The sequence below is a fragment of the Aythya ferina genome (assembly GCF_964211825.1).
Source record: "Aythya ferina genome assembly, chromosome: 2".
NCBI lineage: Eukaryota > Metazoa > Chordata > Aves > Anseriformes > Anatidae > Aythya > Aythya ferina.
In genome coordinates, this window is record NC_140297.1 from 157,015,598 (window position 1) to 157,037,666 (window position 22,069).

The window sequence follows — 22,069 nt, forward strand, 5'->3', positions numbered from 1 at the left end:
GCCTCATGTCTGCCTTACTATTTACTTTGTAAAGATTTGAGGCCTAAAATACTTCTTCCTACATGTTCCTGTAGAAGCTTGTACAACTGATAGAGGCTAAAGTCTTATGGTGTTTATATATTGTTAAAAAAATAAAAATAAGAAATCCTTATCAGTCTAATTATCACACAAGAAAGGTTAAAAGACATTTGGAAGAGAAAAAGGCACCTTATCTTCTGTAAGCACTGAAGTTGGAATTCAAAAAAGAAATCTGCAAGAAAAATTCTCAAAAAAATGAAGAACTTTTTTTAAAAGTAACACGGTGACTAATTTATGGAGGACAGAAGAGTTTGTAGGTAAAGAAAAAAACCTTGCTGCAACCAAAATGAAAACTGATATCTTCAAACTGTAAAGACAAAAAAGTTAGGAATGAAATAAATGAGAAAATATTCTGAATGACATAATGCAATAAAGGTACCAAAGGTACCAACACAAATGATCTTACTGAAATACCTGAGGACTTCAGAAATATTATCCTAATAGAATTCTCCAGGCTATGTTGTTTTGCAGACTTGTCAAGAACCCACTTAAACTCATAACCAGGTATCTTTCTAACAAAGAAATATCTTGTGTATAAGCTATATAAGCATAGGAACATTAAATGAATAAAGCCTACCTTTGTATTTTATTTAAGAAGACTTTAGTATTATATTTAAGCAGAAAAGCAACAAAGTAATTACGAAATAGATTTACAATGGTCTCGTATACCAGTATTAAAACCATTCAAGATCACTGCTGTCAGAAATAAGCTATTATTTGTCTGCAAACCTTCCTCCCCCAGAGAAGGGAAGGAGAGACTTCAGGCATGGTTTTGCTTCTCTTAGCATCTAGTTACTTAGTTCCTTTGATGAGTTTATGAATTTAAATATTCTCTCATCTGTCTTTAGGCTCCCTATAAACAGAACGAACGAACACTAACGTTTCTACATAATGAAGCACTCATTGCAGTTTAATTAATTTACCTTGCAAAACAGTATCCCCATCTGATAGAAGCTTTTTTTAAAGCCTCTTTCCCACTAACAAGTTACCAATTATAAAACAATCAAAAAAGAGCAGCTATTGTTCTTTTCCTGTTTAGCATCAGGGAAAAAATGGATTTCAGAAATTACGCTATAATGACTTGGAAGAATTAATTATCCTCATGATGTGAGCATCCTGTTGACCTCTTTCATTTAACAGCAGGGAGAGGCCTTACTGCTGAAGCTCCTTAGGCCAGGCTGTACCAAGCAACGCTGTGCTTCCTCCTGTCTTACTCTGTGATTCTAACAACCTTAAAATTGAATTAAATACACACACTGGATTTCTTGGCCAGAGAACCAAGAATGTACACAGAAGGAACCTTGAAACACCCAGTTCAGGGAAAAAACCTCATTAGTATTTGCAGCAAAGAGGATTCTTTGCTGCAAAATCTTGGGCAAGTACCTTCAAGCCTGGATTTCTTAATCATTAACAAATACAAGTTGTCTCTAGAACATCTGCCCAGCTGTTCGAAGTGTTTGCAAAGTAATTATTTCTAAAAATAGTAAGCCAAGACAATGTCATGTTTTAATGGGATGCACATTCTTCTGTGGTATTATCTTGCATGTTATTAGGCTGTATTTGCACAAACCCAACTTCCAGAGTGGAAGCCTATGAAACACAAAGAGAATGGCATGTTCCTGACGTAACAGCTAGGATCTTATAAAACTTGGTGACTAGGTGATAAATGTCAAATGAAATTCTGTATAAATATATGGAAAACAAAAACAATCTTAACATTAAGTGTAAATATTATTGTACAGAAGCAAGCTCGTGGAGCTGATTCACAGATTCATGAACCCACCAATTCAACACTGAGGAACGGTTAAAAAAAAAGTAACCCAGGTGTGCATTACTGCATTACTGTAAGGCTAGTAATAGAAAAAGTAAGGAGCATCATTAGGTCAGTACAGATTCACAGAGATCACCTTTCAAAGAGTGTACATAGACTACCTCAAGGATATAGAGCCGACGGTGTTCAAAAGGGACAAGACTGAGAAACAGCTGGCACTCTTTCCATGACAAGGACAGCAAAGCCAGATAGAAATCTTCAGACTATGAAAGAGACTACTGTGAAAATAACACTGGGAGAACACGTAACATCGCAAGTGTCAGCACGATGTTTAGGAGATGGATTGTTAGCTGTTCCTTGCAAGGCAGACACTAGGTAATATCAGAAGGATGCCAGTAGGTTGAAAGCTGATAAAAGTAATTTAACTGTGAATCCTCGTGGCACAGCTTGCTGTACCAGCCTGGCAGAGAGCGCAAAGAATGTTATGACAAAGAAACCCACTGAGAATGAGTAAGAGTGCCTAAAAACAGAGAAACTGTACCAGACTCTGGAAGTTCCACAGCTAACAAGTCAGCACGCAAACACCTAAAGGCAAGGAGCATATATGTTCAAAATTTTCCCTATATTCTCCCACAGGCATCTGCTCTTAGCCACTATCAGACAGGATATTGGACTAGACGGTCATTGATCTGATCCTGTACAGCCACTCATGTGTTTTTGCTTCCTTTAATCTAGAAGAACATCTAACATTTTTCTTTACCAGACAGTATACCATCAACACACAAGAATTAGATCAGCAATTCTGATTGATAACTTAGTTTACTTTCCAATTGGATAAGTGTATCATCGCAAACATCTGCAATTTATCCTCTCCGTCCTATCTTCAGATTACAAACAAAAGGAAACAATTTCAGCAGCAAATGAAAACAGATCAAAGTAACAGATGCCCGGCTAAGGACATTACTTTTAAAAGACAGAAGTATTTTGATCACCGTTGTAAATCTGGTCCTCAAAAGAAAAAGGTACCATAGCTACCATATGATTAAAAGCCATGGCAGAGTTGCCACTGACTTTCTTAGCTCTCGATTGTTCTTCATATCAGGATGCTACCTGCTTCTTTAAAAAGTACAGTATTCATTCAGAGTATGAATATATATATATATATTCCTTCAAGAAACACAGAAAAAATACAGTAGCAAGTTAAAATGTCCATGTACTTAGCATTTCTACTAATACTTTCAAATTGCACGTGGTACACGTCCCCCAAAGACACCAGAGCTCTGAACAAATACTAATGGATCTTGCTACTTTATCACTACTGAAGGAGAAAACACTGAATTCCTTCCAGGCTATAGGTGAAGAAGCTGTGAAGAAGCTGTAGACAGAAATAACAAAGTAATAATGTTCTTCCAGGATTTTTTTCATAGCTGGTCACATAAAAGTAGGATTTATTTATTTATTTATTTTTAAAAAAGAGGCCCAAATCCACTGTTCCATAACTGCTTGATGTCAGTAACAAGACAAAACCATGTTATCCTCTCCTTCTACAGCATGTTTTATTTGTACATTATTTCACCTAAAAAACTGCTGGGAACATGTAGCTTTGCAGCGCCTTTAAAGATTTCGGACAGCGGGTCAATGGCAGATTTTGTTTTCTTTTTCTGAGAGTTACAAAAATAAAGAGAAATAACAGAACTGGCACTAAAGGGCATAACGTCTACCTTTTAAGATACTGACTTTTTGCAAATTATTTTGCAAATTACATTGATTACATTGATCAAGTTCCTTCTCATCTCCATGACTCAGATTCCTTTCCTATTAATGTCAACTAGAAGGACAAATACAAATAAAACCGAAGTTTCTGAAGTTCAATTAAAATTTTGAATCAACTGGCCTATACCATTTTCTTTACCATTTCAAAAGCCTTAGCATAAAAATAATTGAAAAATTATGTCCTGCAAAGTAGATCTTATTGTTACTGAACAAAACCCATAGCTTTAGTAAGTCCTAATTTTTTTTGTTTTGTTTTGTTTTTTAACTTATGCATTTTATACCAGTGAAGTTTAAAAGCAAAGACGTCTTTTAAACTTTATTAACACAATAAAACTTCTGTCTAAATGCATTTGCAAGGCAACTCGCTGCAGAATTTGGTCCCTTTTGCCCTGAGTAAGCTATACATACCATCTTGTTCTATTTTTTCTGTTTTGAAAATATTTGTATTTTAATTACACCAATAATGCACACCTGCAAGTGAATCCTGGGAAAGAGTCCAAATAATAATTAAGATATGGTTTTCTTTAAAATACAGGAATATCTTGTTTTGGCAAGTTAATTCAATTAGTGTAAATATAGCAGGCAATTGAAAAAATACAGAGTATAGCAATTACTCCAGTAAGACTTTGTGTTCATCATAAAGAGGAAATCCTTATTACAAGTATCTGGTACTTGTAATTCTGGATAATTCTAATACAAGCAAACGTTGTTGTTTTTTTGTTGTTGTCGTTTTGCTTTTTGTTGTTTGTGGTTTTTTTGTTGATTCAAAAGAAGCTACGAGTTTAAGCACACTTTCTCTAAAATATAACTATTAGGAGGATTACGCCCTATGAGTACGTCACTTCTGGCAAAACTGCAGTCAGTCATTATAAACAATTCTACAAGCTCAGATAATGAAATAATCAACTTCACGTTCATTTCTCTTTAAGCCCACTGCTGTTTGTAAACTCAATTTTTCTTCATTTTCTTTAGATAAGGATACAAAGGGACGCATAAATGGAAGAATTAAAAAGAATCATGAAAGATTTAAAAATATAGCAAGATGATGTCTCATAGTGAGAAGTTTTGGTCAAACTATCACACCCCACATCGTCACAAAAACTCAGTCTTGAGTCCACACACCTCACTGAAGAGTTAGTTGCCTTTGCATTACAAGACAGAATATGGAAACGTGTAGCCACATCACACATAATGTATTAAAAAGAACAGCACAACAGCTGGTTAAGTGCTTCTCAGAAGGTCACAGAATCTTTTTAAGCAAGAAGAAATTAAGAACTCACCGTCATTGAGATCTTGCAGAAGGTTTTCTTGGCATGAGAAGTCCAGCTTCACTTTGATGTTTACAGTAAAAATTGCAATCTTCCCAGGTCTTAGAGGGAACTGGGAGAGCGTATCTTCTAGCTTCCAGCTCAAGAAGTCACCATACAGCTTCTCTGTATTAAAAAAACGATATTTCATTAGCATAACCACCATGCCAAGAACGTTTCATTTTATAGCTGTTGTACAGAGCATTAACTGATTTGCCATCTTCTGTTTAAATTCTAAAATATTTAGAATTAAGACATTGAAAGTGAATGTAACACTAGAATGACATCAGAGAGATTACTGAGATTGGCCTGAAAGCATGTAGAGCTGAAAAAAAAATTAGGTGAAGAACATTAACAAGAAAAAATTTATAGATTGCACAATAGGCGGTATTAAATATACAATTTAAATACTCAAGAACACATCAAAATATTGCACCAAAATAAACCAGTTACAGTTCTGAAACACCCGTGACATCATTATACAATTCCTTTTCAAGCAATAGAGAAGACTAGGAAGATTGCTGGCTTTCAGTTATTTATAAAATAAAGTCCTTTCTCAAAACTGAAAAACAAAGTACACAAGACCCAGACCTTAAGGAATAGCCTGCCTTAAAACATATGGATCTGAGAAATGATTTACCAGTGGTCCACATGAGATACGGCATCTGTCACTATTAGCTCCTCTGTCCTAGGCCTGAAGTGCCAGAAGGGATAATACAAGGAAAAAATGTATTATTTATTGCTTATCAATAGCCTGAGGTCCATTAACCAGCTCTGCAGCCTCCTTAGTGCTCCAGTAAGATCCAAAGATCCATTTTGAAATAATGAAGAGCAGAAATCAAGTCCACTTTGGAAGGAGGGGTGAGTTAAGCTGTGCTATTTCAAGCTCCAAGGTAACAGGGGGACCACAGAAAGTCACAGAGCTCATCTCTGCTTCGTACCAGCCTACTGTCTTTAACAGCACATCGGTGTGTTGGCGCTTCAGAGCCTCTCCAAAACCATCCTCTAAGACCCATCTTCGAGAAACCAGGCTGGGAAGGCTGCCTCAATAAACTACAGCCTAGCATTAAGGATCTAGCAAGAAAAGTAATTAGAATTCCAGTCAGAAGTTTATTAATTTGCCCAGAAACAACTGCATCTAGAAGAAAAACATTTTCCATTAACCACAACTTAAACAGTTGGTCTGCTTGAGATAATGATCTTCTTTCTTTCCACATCAAATCCATTTTAAAACTTCTCTAGAAGAACAACAAGGTAAAAAATAAAAAATCCTGCTAACAATTGTTTCCTTGAAGTCACCTCCACTTCATCTCATGATTTAGTTGTAACCATATCTTCATTCTGATTTTATTTTCAAGAAGTTTAACGAGTAGAGCGATCTCTATCTCCCTTTTCTAAAGAAGTAAAACTGTAATGTGCTACAGGGATGTTTTTCCCCAATGTAAGCAAAGCAGAATGACATATCCCAAGCACCTGAGCGTATCTCCAGCATGATGAACAAATTGTTTCCAAAATGTATTTTCATTAAGGAGGAGACTTATCTGAAGATATTGGACTGAAAAGACTTTGAGTGAGAACAGCCCCTGCAGGTATTAAGGTACCCAACAGATCCTCTCTAATTTAACGTTTGTAATTACAAGACAAAGTCTGAATGCTCAAGCTCAAAGTTTAACTGCAGAGAAAAATCCAGTTAATACTTAGCTGTCACTGGTTTATCCTTTAATATTGTTGTTTTCTTTACCTTGTTTAGCAGCCATTATCCCAATGAATTATACTATTGCATGGGGATTCAAACCTTTTAGCTGAGTGGTAAAAATTCTTGGTGTGGGGCATGTCTGCAGTCAGTTTCTAGAGTCCAAAATTCGTGTTTAACAAACTGAATTTGCAAGCAACTTCTAGTAAAGAGTGGAAATTAATGACTTGCTTTATCTTTTACCTAGAGACTAAATCACTAAAATCATAAAAATATCTAATTGCGATTCACCCACAATCTAACTTTGGGTTCGCTCTAAGTTCTACAGGTTTGAAGATCTGTAGAAGCGATTCCACGTTAGCGCTTTATACAAACTCCATAGAATTGTAAGTCTTTCAAGATTCAATTCTTTCCAAACTTAAGCCCCCAGACAATTCTTTTTTTTTTTTTTTTTCCATGACTTACCATACAAACGTCTATAAAATTCCTTACAGAATTAATTTTACTTTGGGTGGAGGCATCTAAATTTGCATAACTATTAAAGCCATTGCGAGGAGTTGTATCTATGCTTCTACCTTACAACCACCACAAGTTCCCAAAAAGCCTGTAGCAGGATTGCTAATATTTCTATCAAAATTATTTGCTTATAACCAGTTTAAAAAACAAACCTAAAATGCCAATCCACAGAGGCAGGCAGTACAGGAGGCTTCAAAATGTGATTAGATTAATTAAAGGACAAGTTCATAATGGGCTACTAAAAAAGGAGCATCTCTGATGTTCCTTGGGATGTAGGGCAACTAAGGATACTGAGCAAGCACAACAGAAACACAACCATGACTTGCGTGCTCTCTCTCTAAGCAGCATCTCCTAAAGTCCTGTGAATTCTTGGCTAGGTGGACCATAAGCCCTAAGAGGGCATTTCTTAAATTCTTATGCCTTTGTCTTCCTTTCTGTGGCAGGAGGAGGTCGCTGGGGGCACTGAACTCTACTAACTGTAACCTTAAGATCTGCAGACAGCCTCGAAGCTGCAAAAACAAAGAAAAAAACTAACAGACTAGAGCTGAAAGGTGAAGTCTGGGTAAAGCACAGCCAAAACAACTGCTGCTCCTCAAGCTGAGCTGCTGAGGGGAAATGGAAATGCAAAAGCATTCACCAGCTGGCAGAGAAGAGTCAGGCAAGTGTTTCATGCCTCTGATATGAATTCAAGATGCACAAAGGTACCCTGAATGCAAGTAGGATCGGACTCCTGAAGATAAAAACCTTTGTTTCAAGGCAACAAAACTCTTCAGATTTTTAAGGTAATCTGCACCTCTGCTTCTTGATGCCTTTCACCAGCTGAGGAAGAATACACAGGACCCCAACGCAGCTATCAGTTCTAAATGCATTGACATCGGCATTCATATGCATTGACCTCGAGTGCCTGAAATTCTAGTGAAAATAGAAGTTGTGTATTTACCACTGCAGAGAAACCTGCACCATTTACTGTTTTTTTTTTGAAAATGTGGAACTGTGGAGTGTGTAAATTAGAATTACAGGGTTAAAAATACTAATAGTTTGTGCACTCACGGGCAGTGAATCAATATTGTTATTAATTTTCCTTGAAGCCTGCTTTCAAACTGAGGAGACAGTAATAGAATATTTTGGATTCAGACCTAGCAGACAGAAATAGATTTGCAGGAGTTGGTATATTCTTTGCAGTGCAGATGTATTTTGTAGAGCTTTTTCTGAGCAATTAACAAGTATCCTTAAAAGGTGACAAAACTTGCTGTAAAATCATGAACCATTTGACATTCTTCCTATGAGTGGGGAAAAAAAGAGTTAGTAAGAATCATACAAATTCCTGAATATCTGTGTCAGCTAGTGTGGGCAGAAAGAAAGAGACCTGAGCTGAGAAATCCTGATAGTAAAACCCAGCAGATAAAGATAAGAGTGGGGCTGGGCTACCAACACTCACTGTCCTTCCCTAGCAATGATGCTTACACTAACTGGTGGAACTGGTGTCTACATTCACAGCTCTCCAACCATAGCCCAACTCCAGATCCAAAAAACTTTGCACTTTTGGTTGGAAAAAAAGGTAAATAGATCTATTCTAGGATACTCACAGTTCTTACAACCTGATCCTCAGAGTAGATTTCTCATTTGTGGTCTAGCATGGTTAAACAGCTGAGACCACAAGCAGATGCATTCGAAGACCATGAAAAGAATAGAGCCAGACAGGTAAATTGATTTCTCTCTGTTTAAATTCCAGAGGTCAATCACTTCTAAGAAAAACCAATGAGGATTTGTTGCTTCATCATCCAAGTTCATTCAGTGTGTGCAGCTGGTGCTCACTACTACAGCCTGCGAGTTTGGTGAGAACACCTGGCAGGCTCCTCTCAATGCTTCAAGCTTCAAAAAGACATCAAGGTCACACTTCACCCTGCACGGACTAAATCGTTGAGTTATCAAAGCTTTTGGAGTGAACTCTGACATCAGGTAGGCTCTGACAAGAGCTGGCTGGAGACAGAGGATGGAAAGGCAACCCTTCGCACGTCATCATCCTAAAAAAGCATCGGGCCATCTGACACGGGTAGGGACAAAGGGAGGTGACACACAGTTGACCTTGATGGGATGCGTGTGATGTCCAACTTAGAGACACCACAGCCTGGTAGATGAGCCTGGTATAATGAGACATTAAGAGAAATGACAGACACGTTCGTTGTGGCGCTATGACAATTCCCTTTTGCTGATTTGCCCCAGGATCTGTTCCAGAACGCGTGGCTGCTAAAGGACTCGAAAATCCTATGCTGACCTTCTGAACTGCACAGGGTGAGCTGTGACTTCTTCTCATTTAATCCAAGGGCTAGAGAGGGAAAGTCAAAGAGCTGCAGCTGAAAGAAGCAGAGGAAATCAGAGGGAAGCACGTTTGAAAACACGATCCCCAGAGCTCCTTACTAACAAGACACCATTAGAAACAAAGCCGGAGAAGTGGGCTTCCCCAGGAAAAGTGGGGAGCTTTTCCCAGCTGCAGCAAAGAAAAAGGTCTGGTCAGTGCACTGCAACAACTAATTCTGTCCTGGGTACTGCACCACAAAATGAGAATGGCTCCTATTTACAGCACCGATGTTTGTTCCAATAGTTGTGGCCCCAAAAAGAGAAGGTAAGGAGACAGGGTAAAAATTCACAGTTGAATGCACCAACGTTTCCCCTTTTTCCCCCAGTTTTTAACAGAAGTTCTAACAGTGATGTGATGAAGGTTTTAATGTTGACGAGTCTATTTTTTTAAATTTTGAACCATTTTAACTATGTAATGTTACATACTAAGAGTCTGCTAAACACCTGTGATCCAGAGGCCCATATATTCCAACATTTCACTGCAACAACTCCATCATTTAATACACGTGCTGTACTTGGTCTTTCCAAAACATACAAAGAGCACCTAGCACAGTGGGAGCACCTTGGAAATACTGAAATAAGAACAGAAAGTCCTTTCACTTCGGCTTTTAAAATTATTCTTGGTAACAAGGCTCTGATAGAAAACCTATTCTTAGATGATTGGCAACTCCTTGTCTCTCAGATCACAGAGAAAAGGATATTCTATTGAAAAAAAAATATGAGCCTGAATACTGAAAAGAGCAAAAATCACATTCCATTTTAATATTCTAGCACTGACAATAAAATCTACAATCAAATGAGGTATTTCTATTGTAAGTAAAGATTATCTTGCTTGTCATCTGCAGTTCTTCTGTTAATATCATTTTCATGGTGATGAAACGTTTTTTCCCCAGAGGAAAAACCAAAACCAATAAAACACATCATGAAAAAGTGAGATTCACCTATCAGACTAGTTATTAAATATTAATAGGTACAGAGCATTTTAGGAGAAGTAAGTGAAAGCAGGAGATGTACTTTATTTCTTTTGTACCTTTCATTCTGCCTTTTAATTCATAATACCTCATTTCATCTATTGCTGTGTTGTTGTGTTGTGTTTTTTTTAGTGTTTTATCCCACTTTTTCTTATTGATTACTGAGTAAGCTAGAAGTAGGCTGATTTAATTCCACTCTTTCAAGGAGGAAAACTTTACTGCTAATGGCAATTTATTTAATTAACTAATCACTGTACTTATATCTAAGGAGAAAGTAATTCCAACCTGTGATTCATGTCTTTTTTTTTTTCCTTTTTTTTTTTTTTTTTAATTTTTTTTACTTCAGGATGTTTTTCCTTTTTTATATATACATATATATTTATGTATTATTACTATTATTATTTTGCTTTCCACTGAACTTGAAGAGGAACCCTAAATGCCCAAAAAAGCAGGCAATCCCTTGACACACAGATAGCACTACAATTTCTTTCACTTCTTTTCTGCATTTTCTTATTTTCTCTTTCATTTTTATGTTTCTACCAAAAAAAAAAAAAAATCAAACTGAATGAATCCAGTTCTTTAGCAGGGATTATGATATTTGCTTTAAACTGACCTAAAATAAATATACCACAACTAGACCCCCTTTTAGCTAAGAACAAGCAGCGATTATTTCCGAATATAAACCAGCACACCTACCCTTAGTGTTGACTGTTTTCGATGTGACCTCCAGTGTCTCCAATGGTTCCGTTCCAATGTTTTCTAACTTAATGATAAGCTGTTGAGTCTCTCCATTGTAGAGCTGGACAGATACATTCGTGGAGATTTCATCCCCCGAAGAAGGCTGAAGTGTATGAGCAGACCTACAAAAGTGACAAACGTGAAAATGCAATATTAGAATAAACATGGTAAATCTTGTCCAAGTTATTATATTCTATTGAAGATTTTAATAGAAACTTGAAGATTCAATAAATCTTCAACAGAATATAAGATCCTTTGAAGATTCAGAAACCACTCCTCTGAAATCCTGAAGATATTTGACATAATTTTCCGTTCTAAGCTTAGCAAGGATCATTTTTAACAACCACTGAGGACAAAAGTTAATGTTATGCATAATACAAGTCAGATTTCAAACAATGTGAGATATATATTCCTGACTGAAAGCTCGTTAAAAAATCGCTGTAAAAATCATACGGAAGGGAACAGGGCAAAAAACTAATAGCAGGTCATCAGAAAGAGCAAACTTGAAAAAAGTGACATGTGATCTACCAAGAGTTTGAACACTAGGCTTGAATACTAACGAGTGTCAAGAGCTGAATGTAAAAGTAAAATGTAAAAATAAAACAAATAAATAAGGAGAATAAATTGAATGCTACATAGGAGATCTCAGGGTGAAAGTCCTCTGCAGGATCCTGAAGTTCATGCCGCTTTCTGATCAGCCCATCAGAATTACAAAAATGAGCATAAAACCACAAACCAGGAAGATTCCTCAGCTGAGATGAAACCTTTATACTTACAAGGGAGGATACATTATCTTACATTGTTAAGCATTCCCAAACTTCACCAGCTTGTTGTCAATGTGCAATATGAAGACAGAAACACCTTTGATTTAAGCAGCTGATCACCCACAGAAACTGTTTACTTCAGGGATCATAAGCAGTATGAGAAATATGAGGTAAGATATGCTCAACAGCAAAATACATCATACGAAGAACTTCGAGATGATACAAACAAAAATTATTTTACAGAATTATATGTGCTAGAGAAAATGCACGGATACCTAAAGCTTCAGAAGGTTGAGAATTTATCTCCATGAGTATCAAAAATTTCATTTTAAAATAACAAATGTGGCAAACCAGCCTATTACCGAAATAGGAGACATTCACAGTGCTGTGACAACACGTGGGTAAAGCAGAATTCAGCAGTAACCTTGAACTTTGCTAGGAAGAGGTAATATGGGAGCTGGCAGAGTGCAGTTCTAGTGGACAGCAGGAAGCACAAACCTCATGGGAGTGGATCCTGGAAGAAATTTACTCAGCAAAAGGTGAAATAGTGAATATAAATGAACTCTTTAGAACGTGAATGAGGGAAGGAGAACTGCAGAACAAGACAGATGGGCAGAGGTTCAGTTTCTGACTGTATTTTTCACGCTAATGCAAAGTGGTCAGAAGGGATCAAGGACACAAGGGCAAAAGCTATTGAGATTAATGGCTGATAAATTTGTTGGTAAACCCACGGTCAGTAACTTCTTGTGGCAGGTATTTCTGCTATCCTTCCTTCGTACCCTATTTTTTCCTTACTCAAGATAAACAGCCTCCACAAAAAAAAAAAACATCACCGCAGATTTTAATCTTTCAGAATGCAGCTTTGACAACAAAAACCACACTTTTTGATCATTTAAATGCTACAGACATATATCGTTATCACTGCAGCACTCTGAAGTGTGGGCATCTGAAGTGGCAATGGAGGAAAATAAAAAGAGAATTTCTTCATTTCTTTTCCTCCTCATATTCTGAAAAAGTAGGAATTGCACACTAACAAAGCAAAATAATGACTACTCTTCATTTCCATACAAGTGTACATGTGAAACCAAAATCCAGCTAATTCAGCTTGCACATCTTTTGCTTTAACACAGGTTCTTCCATTAAGGAAGAAACCCATTTGAGTTGGGCCCCTCACAAAGCTGCATTACTGCCTGGAATTCCTTTGGGCTGCTCTTCAGGTGCTCTCCTGCTGACCCACGACCCTTTAGGCTCTGGACATCTGCCACTGACACTGGCATCAAACCGGGAGGAGCAGGATGGATTGAGGTTCCCCTCCTGCAGCAACTCACCAGCTTGGGAAGCCTACGAAGAAGGTTTGTGAACATGAACGTAAAACAAATTGGAAAGATGCAAGAAGGGAAATTACTCAGATTTAATCCTGCTGCCTGTAAATTAGGAGTATTCTCTCTGTCATTTCTTTACCACGTCTTTTAAAAGAAGGTCATTCTCCAGAGGATCCGAAGGATAAAACAGAGCTGACAGGAGTTGCATGGGTCAATTTACAGATATCATAGAGGCCAGGAGAAGGAAGAAGTGATGGTAACCAAGGACCTCTCTGGCACACTGCAAGGTAGCCAGAAGCACATCTGAATTCCCAGGATGTCCCAGGAACTGAGACTGAGTACTGAAACTAAAGCATTTGAAGAAACCAAGAGCAAATTTAACACCAGTGAGCAGGGAAACATACGCCAATAGACAAAGACAATCTCGTTACTGCTCCACATTATCAGCTGAACATATATCCAAAAAGAGCAGATATTATGCTCATTTAAGAATATTTGCAATTCCCTCTGTATTTCAAACTCATCATATTCTTTAATATATTCATAACTTCGGCTATCCAATACTAATTTTGATTACAGCTAAAACCACCCAGACTCCATATCTAGCAACATTTTTATAGACAATTTACCAACATGCAACTCAACTACAGTGTTTTATTAGTTTGCTGTCTTCACCAGGGTATTTCTTTCATATCTTTGCAATACAATGCCATCAAGACAGGCTATTCCACATTAGAAAAGTAGAATTCATTATGGAAATATCAGAACCAGACTTTTTTTTTTTTTTATTGGTATGCTATATTGAATAACACAGTAAAAAAAGAAGTAAGTAAACAAAAGGCTGTTTGCTGATCCATAGCTAAAAGGAATATTAAAAAGAAAACCAAAACTCTGTAACTATTCGCAAAATGGTACATGGATGCTCTTGAACCTGGAAAAGTTCCAGAAGCTGAATTGAATTGGTGTCTTATGAGCTTTCTCTAAAGACATGGAAGTAGTCAGTCTCATTCTTCACCCACAAAAATGCTCAACAATCCTCCCCAAAAAAACACTTAGCCCCCATGTAACAATTGTGACACGTTTGGTGAGTGTATAATGAAGTTATTTTAATTAATTCTTCCTGTACCTCTTAAACGTGTTTTTTCTGTAGTATGGTATCTATCTAGTTTGGAGCTTCCCCATACAACAGAAATATTGACATGTTGGAGCAAGTCCAGAAGAGGGGTATCAAAATGATTAGGAGTTACACAGGACAGGTTCAAAGGCTGTTTGTTCCATTTTGAAAAAGAGAAGGGGAGAGGTAGAGGGAACTTTTCTGAGTGTGATCAGACAACTAGATAATGCCCTGAGCAACCTGGTCTGACATTAAAGATGTATCACTTGTCAAAGATGGTCCTGCTTCAACCAAGGTCCTAGACCAGCTGATCTCCCCCTTCCAGCTTACACTAATCTGTGGGTTACCTCTTTACTTCAACATTCTATAAACATTTATGAACACTCACACAGCAATATAACCAAATAAAAGCCTGATTTTATTAAATTCCTCACCTTGGAAGGGAGGTACTGATCTGCAGCCTTGGCAAAGCTGGAATGACTTCAACAGTACAGCCATTGGTCTTCACTCCTGGCAGATTGTCCAGAAGGCAATCACTGAAGACTCCAAAAACTGACGTATGGTAACCTGATTTTTGGAAGAAAACACAAATATTGCACAAGTTTTTTTGTTTGCTGAGATGTCTAATACATTAACCTTACTAGTCAGATCTTGCCAGTGCTTTTGCTTTGCAAAACACCACCTTCTTTACAGAAGAATCTTCTCAGGACACAAAATATGTATTAAAAAGATTTTCAAATACCATATATAACAATTTTTTTTAAATAAATGACATCATACAAACAACGCACATCTATGCCTTTGGATCTATGACATACACAATTATTTTAAAAATTAGACTCCATAATTTCTACTATGCATTAAATTCAGTAGGAACCTTTAAAAGATCAACATCACAAGTTGTATTATAAAGACCAGCATTTCACAATACCATATCGCCTAATCCACCACTGCACATATACCTGCTACCCTTCAACATATGTTGAGAGCCCCTTATTTTTTCCCAAAAAAATGAAATTGTTAGGAAAGAGTATCAACAGCATCCAGAAGCTATTAAAAAAATCCCAAAGCAAATGATTTAAATTTATTTTTTGAATATCTATGTATGTATACTGCTGCCATAAAAGACTGCAGATATATATAGACATTATTGAATATGTATATATGTATGCACCTGCTATACAAGTCCACAGGTCATCTCCAAAAGTTTGATTTAGCAGGCAAATACCTCAGCAGCAATTCATTGCCAAGCAATATATACAACTTGTATCTCAAGTCAAATTTAATTCATTGACACCCAAGTAACGGCCAAATACAGAAATCAACTCCTCTACTTGCCATACATTTTTAGTGTGTGAAACTAAAAACAGACAACTATAGCACAACTGTTCCTCAATGCTTTGATGCTATTCTGTATTTACTGAAATAGTTTCTGAGGGGAAAAAAAAAAAAAAAAAAAAAAAAAAAAAACAGAAATGAAGAAGATTCTTTTTATGAGCAGAAAACACAGTGAGAACAGAGTTTCTTCAAGTTCAAATTCATCTTCTTTTGGTGTTTAATTTTATTAAAACAGTTCTTTCCCTGAAATTCTATATTCCAGGAGCATGTACCTAAAATTGTGTGTTGTTAATGTGATTCAGTACTACTGCTTTCTGCATCTATCATCTCCTCCTTTTCTAGGAGACTGATCTGCTGGTCTTCCAAAAAAAGTTCTTTAATTCTCTCCACTTACTATGAACACAATTCTCTTTTTGCTTATTAATGAAACGACATCTCGAGTGCAACAGACTACACACAGCAGCTAAATTGTTTCTACACAAACAATCGGCAAACATTTCTGTAATCTTAGATGAACACGATTAAGAAAAATGAGCTGCAAGATTATCTTCTGCATTCTCATGAAAAAGTTCGTCATTTTTCTCAGAAGCTTTCCAATGAAAACATTAATAAGGTGGAGTTTGAGTTCATTAGCCTTTCCCTCTCACACTGGAGATACTGAAAACATGTGTTCGTTGCTGCTGTCGCAACCAAGTGAATTTTCAGCATCACAGGCTGTGGTTTTAATGAAGTCTAGTGTATTAAACAGCTCTATTTGTTTGGGACTTTTTGTTTGTTTTACACACTGAGGAGAATTCAGAGTAGCAAATATATAAAGCACACCAGTTGAAAGTGGGCCAGACAAACGTGTAATTCACAGAGACATAAAATGTTGTCCTGCTAGAAGGAGAGTGACGAAATGCATCCCTTACCATTGACAGTAATCTGTCCAGTGGTTTGAGGAACACCAACAAGAGTTACCGGATAGAGACCAGACTCTGCAGGTAGAGAAAGGGCTGCAGGAAGAGATTCAAATTCTACTCCTGTTGTCAGAAGACCCTGCAAAAAGTCATATTACACAGATAAATCCATTTATAATATACACTTCCAATCTCTTGCATTATATCATCCAAGAATTTACGGTTTATTCAAATTTGCTCCTAGCAATTGCTTTGGTTTAAAGTTCCAGTGACTTAAGTATGCTTCCAGTATTACTGCAACATTTGTCTTCAGTAGAGAAAAGGATGTGTTTCAGGATCTTTCTAAGGCGGGAAAGATACATGAAATACAAATAGTAAGTAAAAAGAGCAAGTGATATTATCTGCAAGGTGTTTTGTTTTTTATCTACACTTAATTGCACCTGTACAGCACACATTTTGGACAGTGGAAATCAAATGTCTCTAGCTTCCTTAGCTTTAATTAAAGTTCCTGTCCAGAAAGGACTTATCTATATGGAGAAAATAAATGAGTATTTACAGAAAATAGAGTAAGTCTAGTTTTATTAGCTAACCTACAAGGCTAAATTAGGAGTTGGAATAAGGCATTCACCTCTCTCAGTTGACCACGTAACAAGCCTAGGTGCCTGCAGCTAGACTGGGTGATGATGGAGAAATCTCTGAGCACCCTAAAATTATAACATGGGACAAAATATGAAGTGGAACCAAAAAAATAAATTATTTAATGTGCTAAGAACCACAGCATTACCTTCTTGAGTAAACTGATTGGTTTTTTTAAGCTCAGTTAACAAGTTTGAGATGCTTGAGCACAGTATGCGCTTAGAAGTAATATAAATACTGCTGTCAAACACGGGAGACTAAGTTAATGGCTGCTTCTATATATTTATTAATTAAAAGTGATGATACCCAACTATTAATGCAGTAAGTACGACTGGATTGAACTTCAGCTCCATTAAGATGCTTCACAGGAAGTCAAGAGTCTCTATAAGAGGTAGGTGCTAGTTTTGGAAAGACAGATGCGAAAACTTACACTTTCAGACAGAAAACCACAGAGACTGCAGACTACACAAGGAGGTGAAGAAGCAGCAGTGGTACCTGCACAGTGCCAGAGCACTGGCCCTGCTTTCCTTTGCAAACGTCTGATTGCCTACTTTCTCCTTCAAGAGGTTTCTGAATGGCGTACCTCTGCAGTTCGCAGCTGCTGTAAAAGGCAGACCAGCACTCTTCTGTTTCTCCTCCTCAATTAGAAATGATCCTAATTGCTACTCATATAATAAGGAAAGGAAAATGGCACGGCCTGGATTATCCAGGAAATGACTGAGTCTTGACCTGTTGATTAAGTCTTCGATGACCTGATTTGCACCGGGTCTAACCACCACCACCTCGTCGACAAATTCCTAATTAACTATTCACACATCGCCTAATGTACCCAAAAGCTTAAATCCTTCATTCCAGCGATTACTTCTTTGTAGACGACACATTGGTGAGACAAAGCTGATTTCAAACCAAGCTGTCTTTGTGGAAAGGTTCTTCAGAGACCTGTATCCTTCTCTACCACTGCACACAATATAATCATTTCACTTGAAATGCTATAAGAAAATCCTGCTGAACCCTCCTTTCTACTGAATTTTACTTTTCCCCTAGTTTCTCCTACAGAATTCTGTTCTAAGAAGCAATCCCCACAACAAAACCTCATAAATCAAATTCTGTCTCACTCTGCTTTCGCCAGCCGGTCTAGCAGAGCATCGATGCTTTGTGACTCCCACCTCATCAGCGTAGGAGTGGGCGCTGCTTTCCAAAAGGGTGCTTTTATGTAGCTAGGAACACAACCAGGCCTTGCTTGCAGTCCTTTCTGCTGCATTCTTTACACGATTTCATAATAAAGCTTATAAAATTGTAGTTGCAATAAGCGGTCAATACAAATTAATTTTAGATAGGATGCAATGTAATTGATTGAAGGAATCCTTGCAGAGGGATCCACACCCCAGAAGAGGGGTGAGCATTTACACTTTACACTAAGGCTCACTCTTCATCGTAATCCTTCTGCTTTTGCTTTGAGTGAGGCAAATCTGACAACACAAAAAACCCCCACACACTCCAGAACTCACCTTTGCAACAGGTATAGAAGGCTTTCTGAAATTATTTCAGTCTCCAAAGCACTGAGCTATCACTTGGCCAAATATTCATATACACAGGAATCATTTAGGATTCGCCTCAACTAAATCCTGTCATCCAAGGACTGAAAATCCTAAAAAATCAACTATTAAAAAAACCCTCCAAAGTCTTGTTTAGTATCAACCGTAGTAAATAAGGTGTCATTTAAAGTGTCACATTAAGGTGTCATTTTTGTCTAGGGTATTTTGCAATTTCCTTCAATGGGAGTTTCTAGGAGGGGATTAGGTAACAACACAGTGCTTCAGCAGCCTTCCCACTTCAGTCTTTCTCCTAATGACCACACTGAACCTACCTTGGAACAATACAGCAGCATTTTTCCATTCCTGGCTATGTCCCCAAATGCACATAAACTCTAAGAAACTACAACACCACTGCAAAACTATGGCCCAGTCCCTTTTCCAAAATACAGGAAGCTTCTCATTAAGACGCGGTCCTAATTAGCCCAATTTTCACTGGGCCAAGGGGGAGGGGGAAGCTAATTGCCTTTCTGGCTCAGTCAAGGAGAAATTGAAACCATGGGGGGAAAAAAGGGGGAAAATGTTGACGTTATCCACACTGATCACAGGGTAACTGATAACAAAAAGTGCTCAGCACGATATATTTTTCTTATAATGTATTACAAATGCATTCCCAATTTATTCTTTAGCAAAGGAAAATGAAGAGATCTTTAGAGAACAAATGCAATGGAAATGCCAAAGCATCTGCACTAAGCAAAACTATTCCTGGGCTAAAAAATTAAGAGCCTCAAGTCCATTAACACATGAAGGAAAAAACATCGTTAATCCAATTCTCTCATTCTGAGAGTTTTACTCTCCAGTGAAACTTCAAGCTTTTAAAAATAGACATCAAGAAAGCATAAAAGCTCATCGAATGGAAAAAAAAAATACAATATAAAGCTCAACAAGTCTTCAGTGTTCCAGGCATGAATTGAAATCAAGATAATTATTCTGAAAACTTGACCCACACAAATAAATTTTACATGACAGTGACATATCTACAATGTCTGAAAGACACTTCCAGTTCTGCTACGTGCTGGATTCAGCAATATTTGCCCAACATTGCCCTCTGGTGCCTAAAAAAAATTAATTTTATGGAGACAATGAAAGCAAGGCTGAAGTGCTGTTATATCCTTTACCTAAAGGTATCTGATGTGGAGAAAGAAGAAAAGGAAAAGAAAAAGGAGGCAAGTGTCAGATTTCTTTTTCCCCAGAGTCTTGTACTTGATCTCAGTAATAATATTTAGTAATCACTGCTGTTTTTGACCAAATTGAAAAACTGTATCTGTATGCAAGGCTTCCTCCAGGGAATATATGAATCAGAAGCAAAAAGATTTTTATTTCCTTGTATTCCTGTAAAACTATCTAAATTGTCTTAGAGAGGATATATGCACGCTATTACTACAGCCTGCCTTTCAATCACTTCCAAACTAGATTTAGTTTCAAAGAAACAGAAAAACTTGTATGCAAATGGTAGCTTTTGGGGATGCTTTTAAAACAACATCAGTATCTAAGTGCCTTTTTAGGCTTTACTTACCAATCCTGATATGCAATCGCTGTTTTTTCCCCCAAGTACCACTGCCAAAGTTCGTTTTCTCACTGAACATACTTTATACAACGCTGTCAAATACTTCACATGAAAATTACCAAATATTAATTTAAAAGGAAGTTTCTCCCAGTATTTCCAGCGAGACTGTTTTAAGCAGACCTCGGAATTTTCAACCACAACCATTTTTACCCTTCTTCCACCAACCTTTTCTGTGTATTTTCTTGTCCAGGACAGCTTCAATGACATGCAGCCCATCAGTAAGTAAATATTCTCTCAAGACTACATAGATAGGAACTCTCCAAAGAGCAGTTCATGGAAATATTTTGAATGATCATGAGCTAAATTCATGGACAGGTTGTACAAAAAGATCTATCGAAATTTTAGATGTTATTTTTAAATATCAACATAAAAAGTGCTCTTGGCTAACAGCATAGTTTTGAAGTTTACAAAATAAAAAGCAGCAGCTATTCTCAAACTATCATTAATCAAAATACTTCAGTTGTCTTCAAATGCTCCAAACAGAATGAGACCTATAGAAAAAAGACTTTCTTTTTGGGTTATGAGCTTTAAATACTCTAAATTACATTAACCCTATGTGTTGTGGCAGTATTTTTCAGTTTGTCAATACTGACTTACTGCAATACAGCTTCCACTGCTCTGTATATATCAATGGTGGTTGTAAGAAGGCTCCATTTTCTACAGAAAGTACGTAAAAAGATGCTTTCACTGAATAAATAACACTCCCACAACGATTCTCAGCCTGTGAAGACAGCTCATTTGTTTTTGAAATGAAACTTGAGAAACAAAGAGGAAAAAGTAGTTAAAATCTTACAGGACTTAAAACACTTCGCACTGCTTTAAACATTTTTTTTCCAAGATACAAAGTAAATACACTGGAGATTTACCAGCTTGGTTTTGTGGGTTTTTATTTGAAGGTCTGAAATCCAAAGGTCATTTTTTTCCTGGATAGAAAAAGGGTTTGGTAACTGTACGAGAGATAAAGGCGACCATTCAGGTACCTGAACAAGTCTAAACAGAAATCGATATTCCTGGAAAAAAGTGAAGTGCTGCATGTACTTATGTAGAGCTGAACGTCAAATCTACTCTTGACTTGGGTTAGACCACAAGGACAGCAAAAAATATTCTGCCTGACCTGCTGCAGACAAAGAAAATTAGGCTCATTTTTGCCTCTCCCTCACTATGCTGATTGAAGGTACCTGCTAAGTACTACGGAAACAATGCCTCTGATCTCTCCTGCTTTGCTTTACTGACCAAAATATGCAGCTGTTGGACCTAACCACCTCAACAGTCCATGCCATTTTAATTTGTCATTTTGAAAACACTACTGCACCTTTCATTGGATTGGCCTTCTTGCTATATGGACCAAAAGAAGACCGGGATACAGAAGACAGGAAAGTTTTAAGAAATGGGACACACATGAAAAATATGAAAAAGAAGTATCTAAATAGATTCCCAAATCATGAATATGCATGTCAAGGAATAAACAGCAAGAACAAGGAAGATGGGCAAAGAGTTTTGAAGAAAAACAACAACAAAAATAAACTGTTCCAACTTTATAGGGCTTCTCATCTGAATAATACTGATCAAAGTCATGCCTCCACAGTCTCATAAAACTAAATATATTTTACATTAATGCTTCAAATAATGAAA

General features: G+C 37.1%; 1 protein-coding gene across 4 annotated transcripts in view; it reads right to left on the reverse strand.

Annotated features, from left to right (window-relative positions):
• TRAPPC9 (trafficking protein particle complex subunit 9) overlaps positions 1–22,069 on the reverse strand; it is a 453,395-nt gene that overhangs the window by 377,442 nt on the left and 53,884 nt on the right. For all 4 annotated transcript variants that reach the window (XM_084509339.1, XM_084509336.1, XM_084509337.1 and 1 more), the window contains 4 exons: positions 16,655–16,781; positions 14,840–14,972; positions 11,164–11,327; positions 4,903–5,055 (listed from right to left, as the gene is read on the reverse strand). In XM_084509339.1, the coding sequence (XP_084365465.1) occupies positions 4,903–5,055; positions 11,164–11,327; positions 14,840–14,972; positions 16,655–16,781 (577 nt within the window). The remainder of the gene's footprint in view (positions 1–4,902; positions 5,056–11,163; positions 11,328–14,839; positions 14,973–16,654; positions 16,782–22,069) is intronic.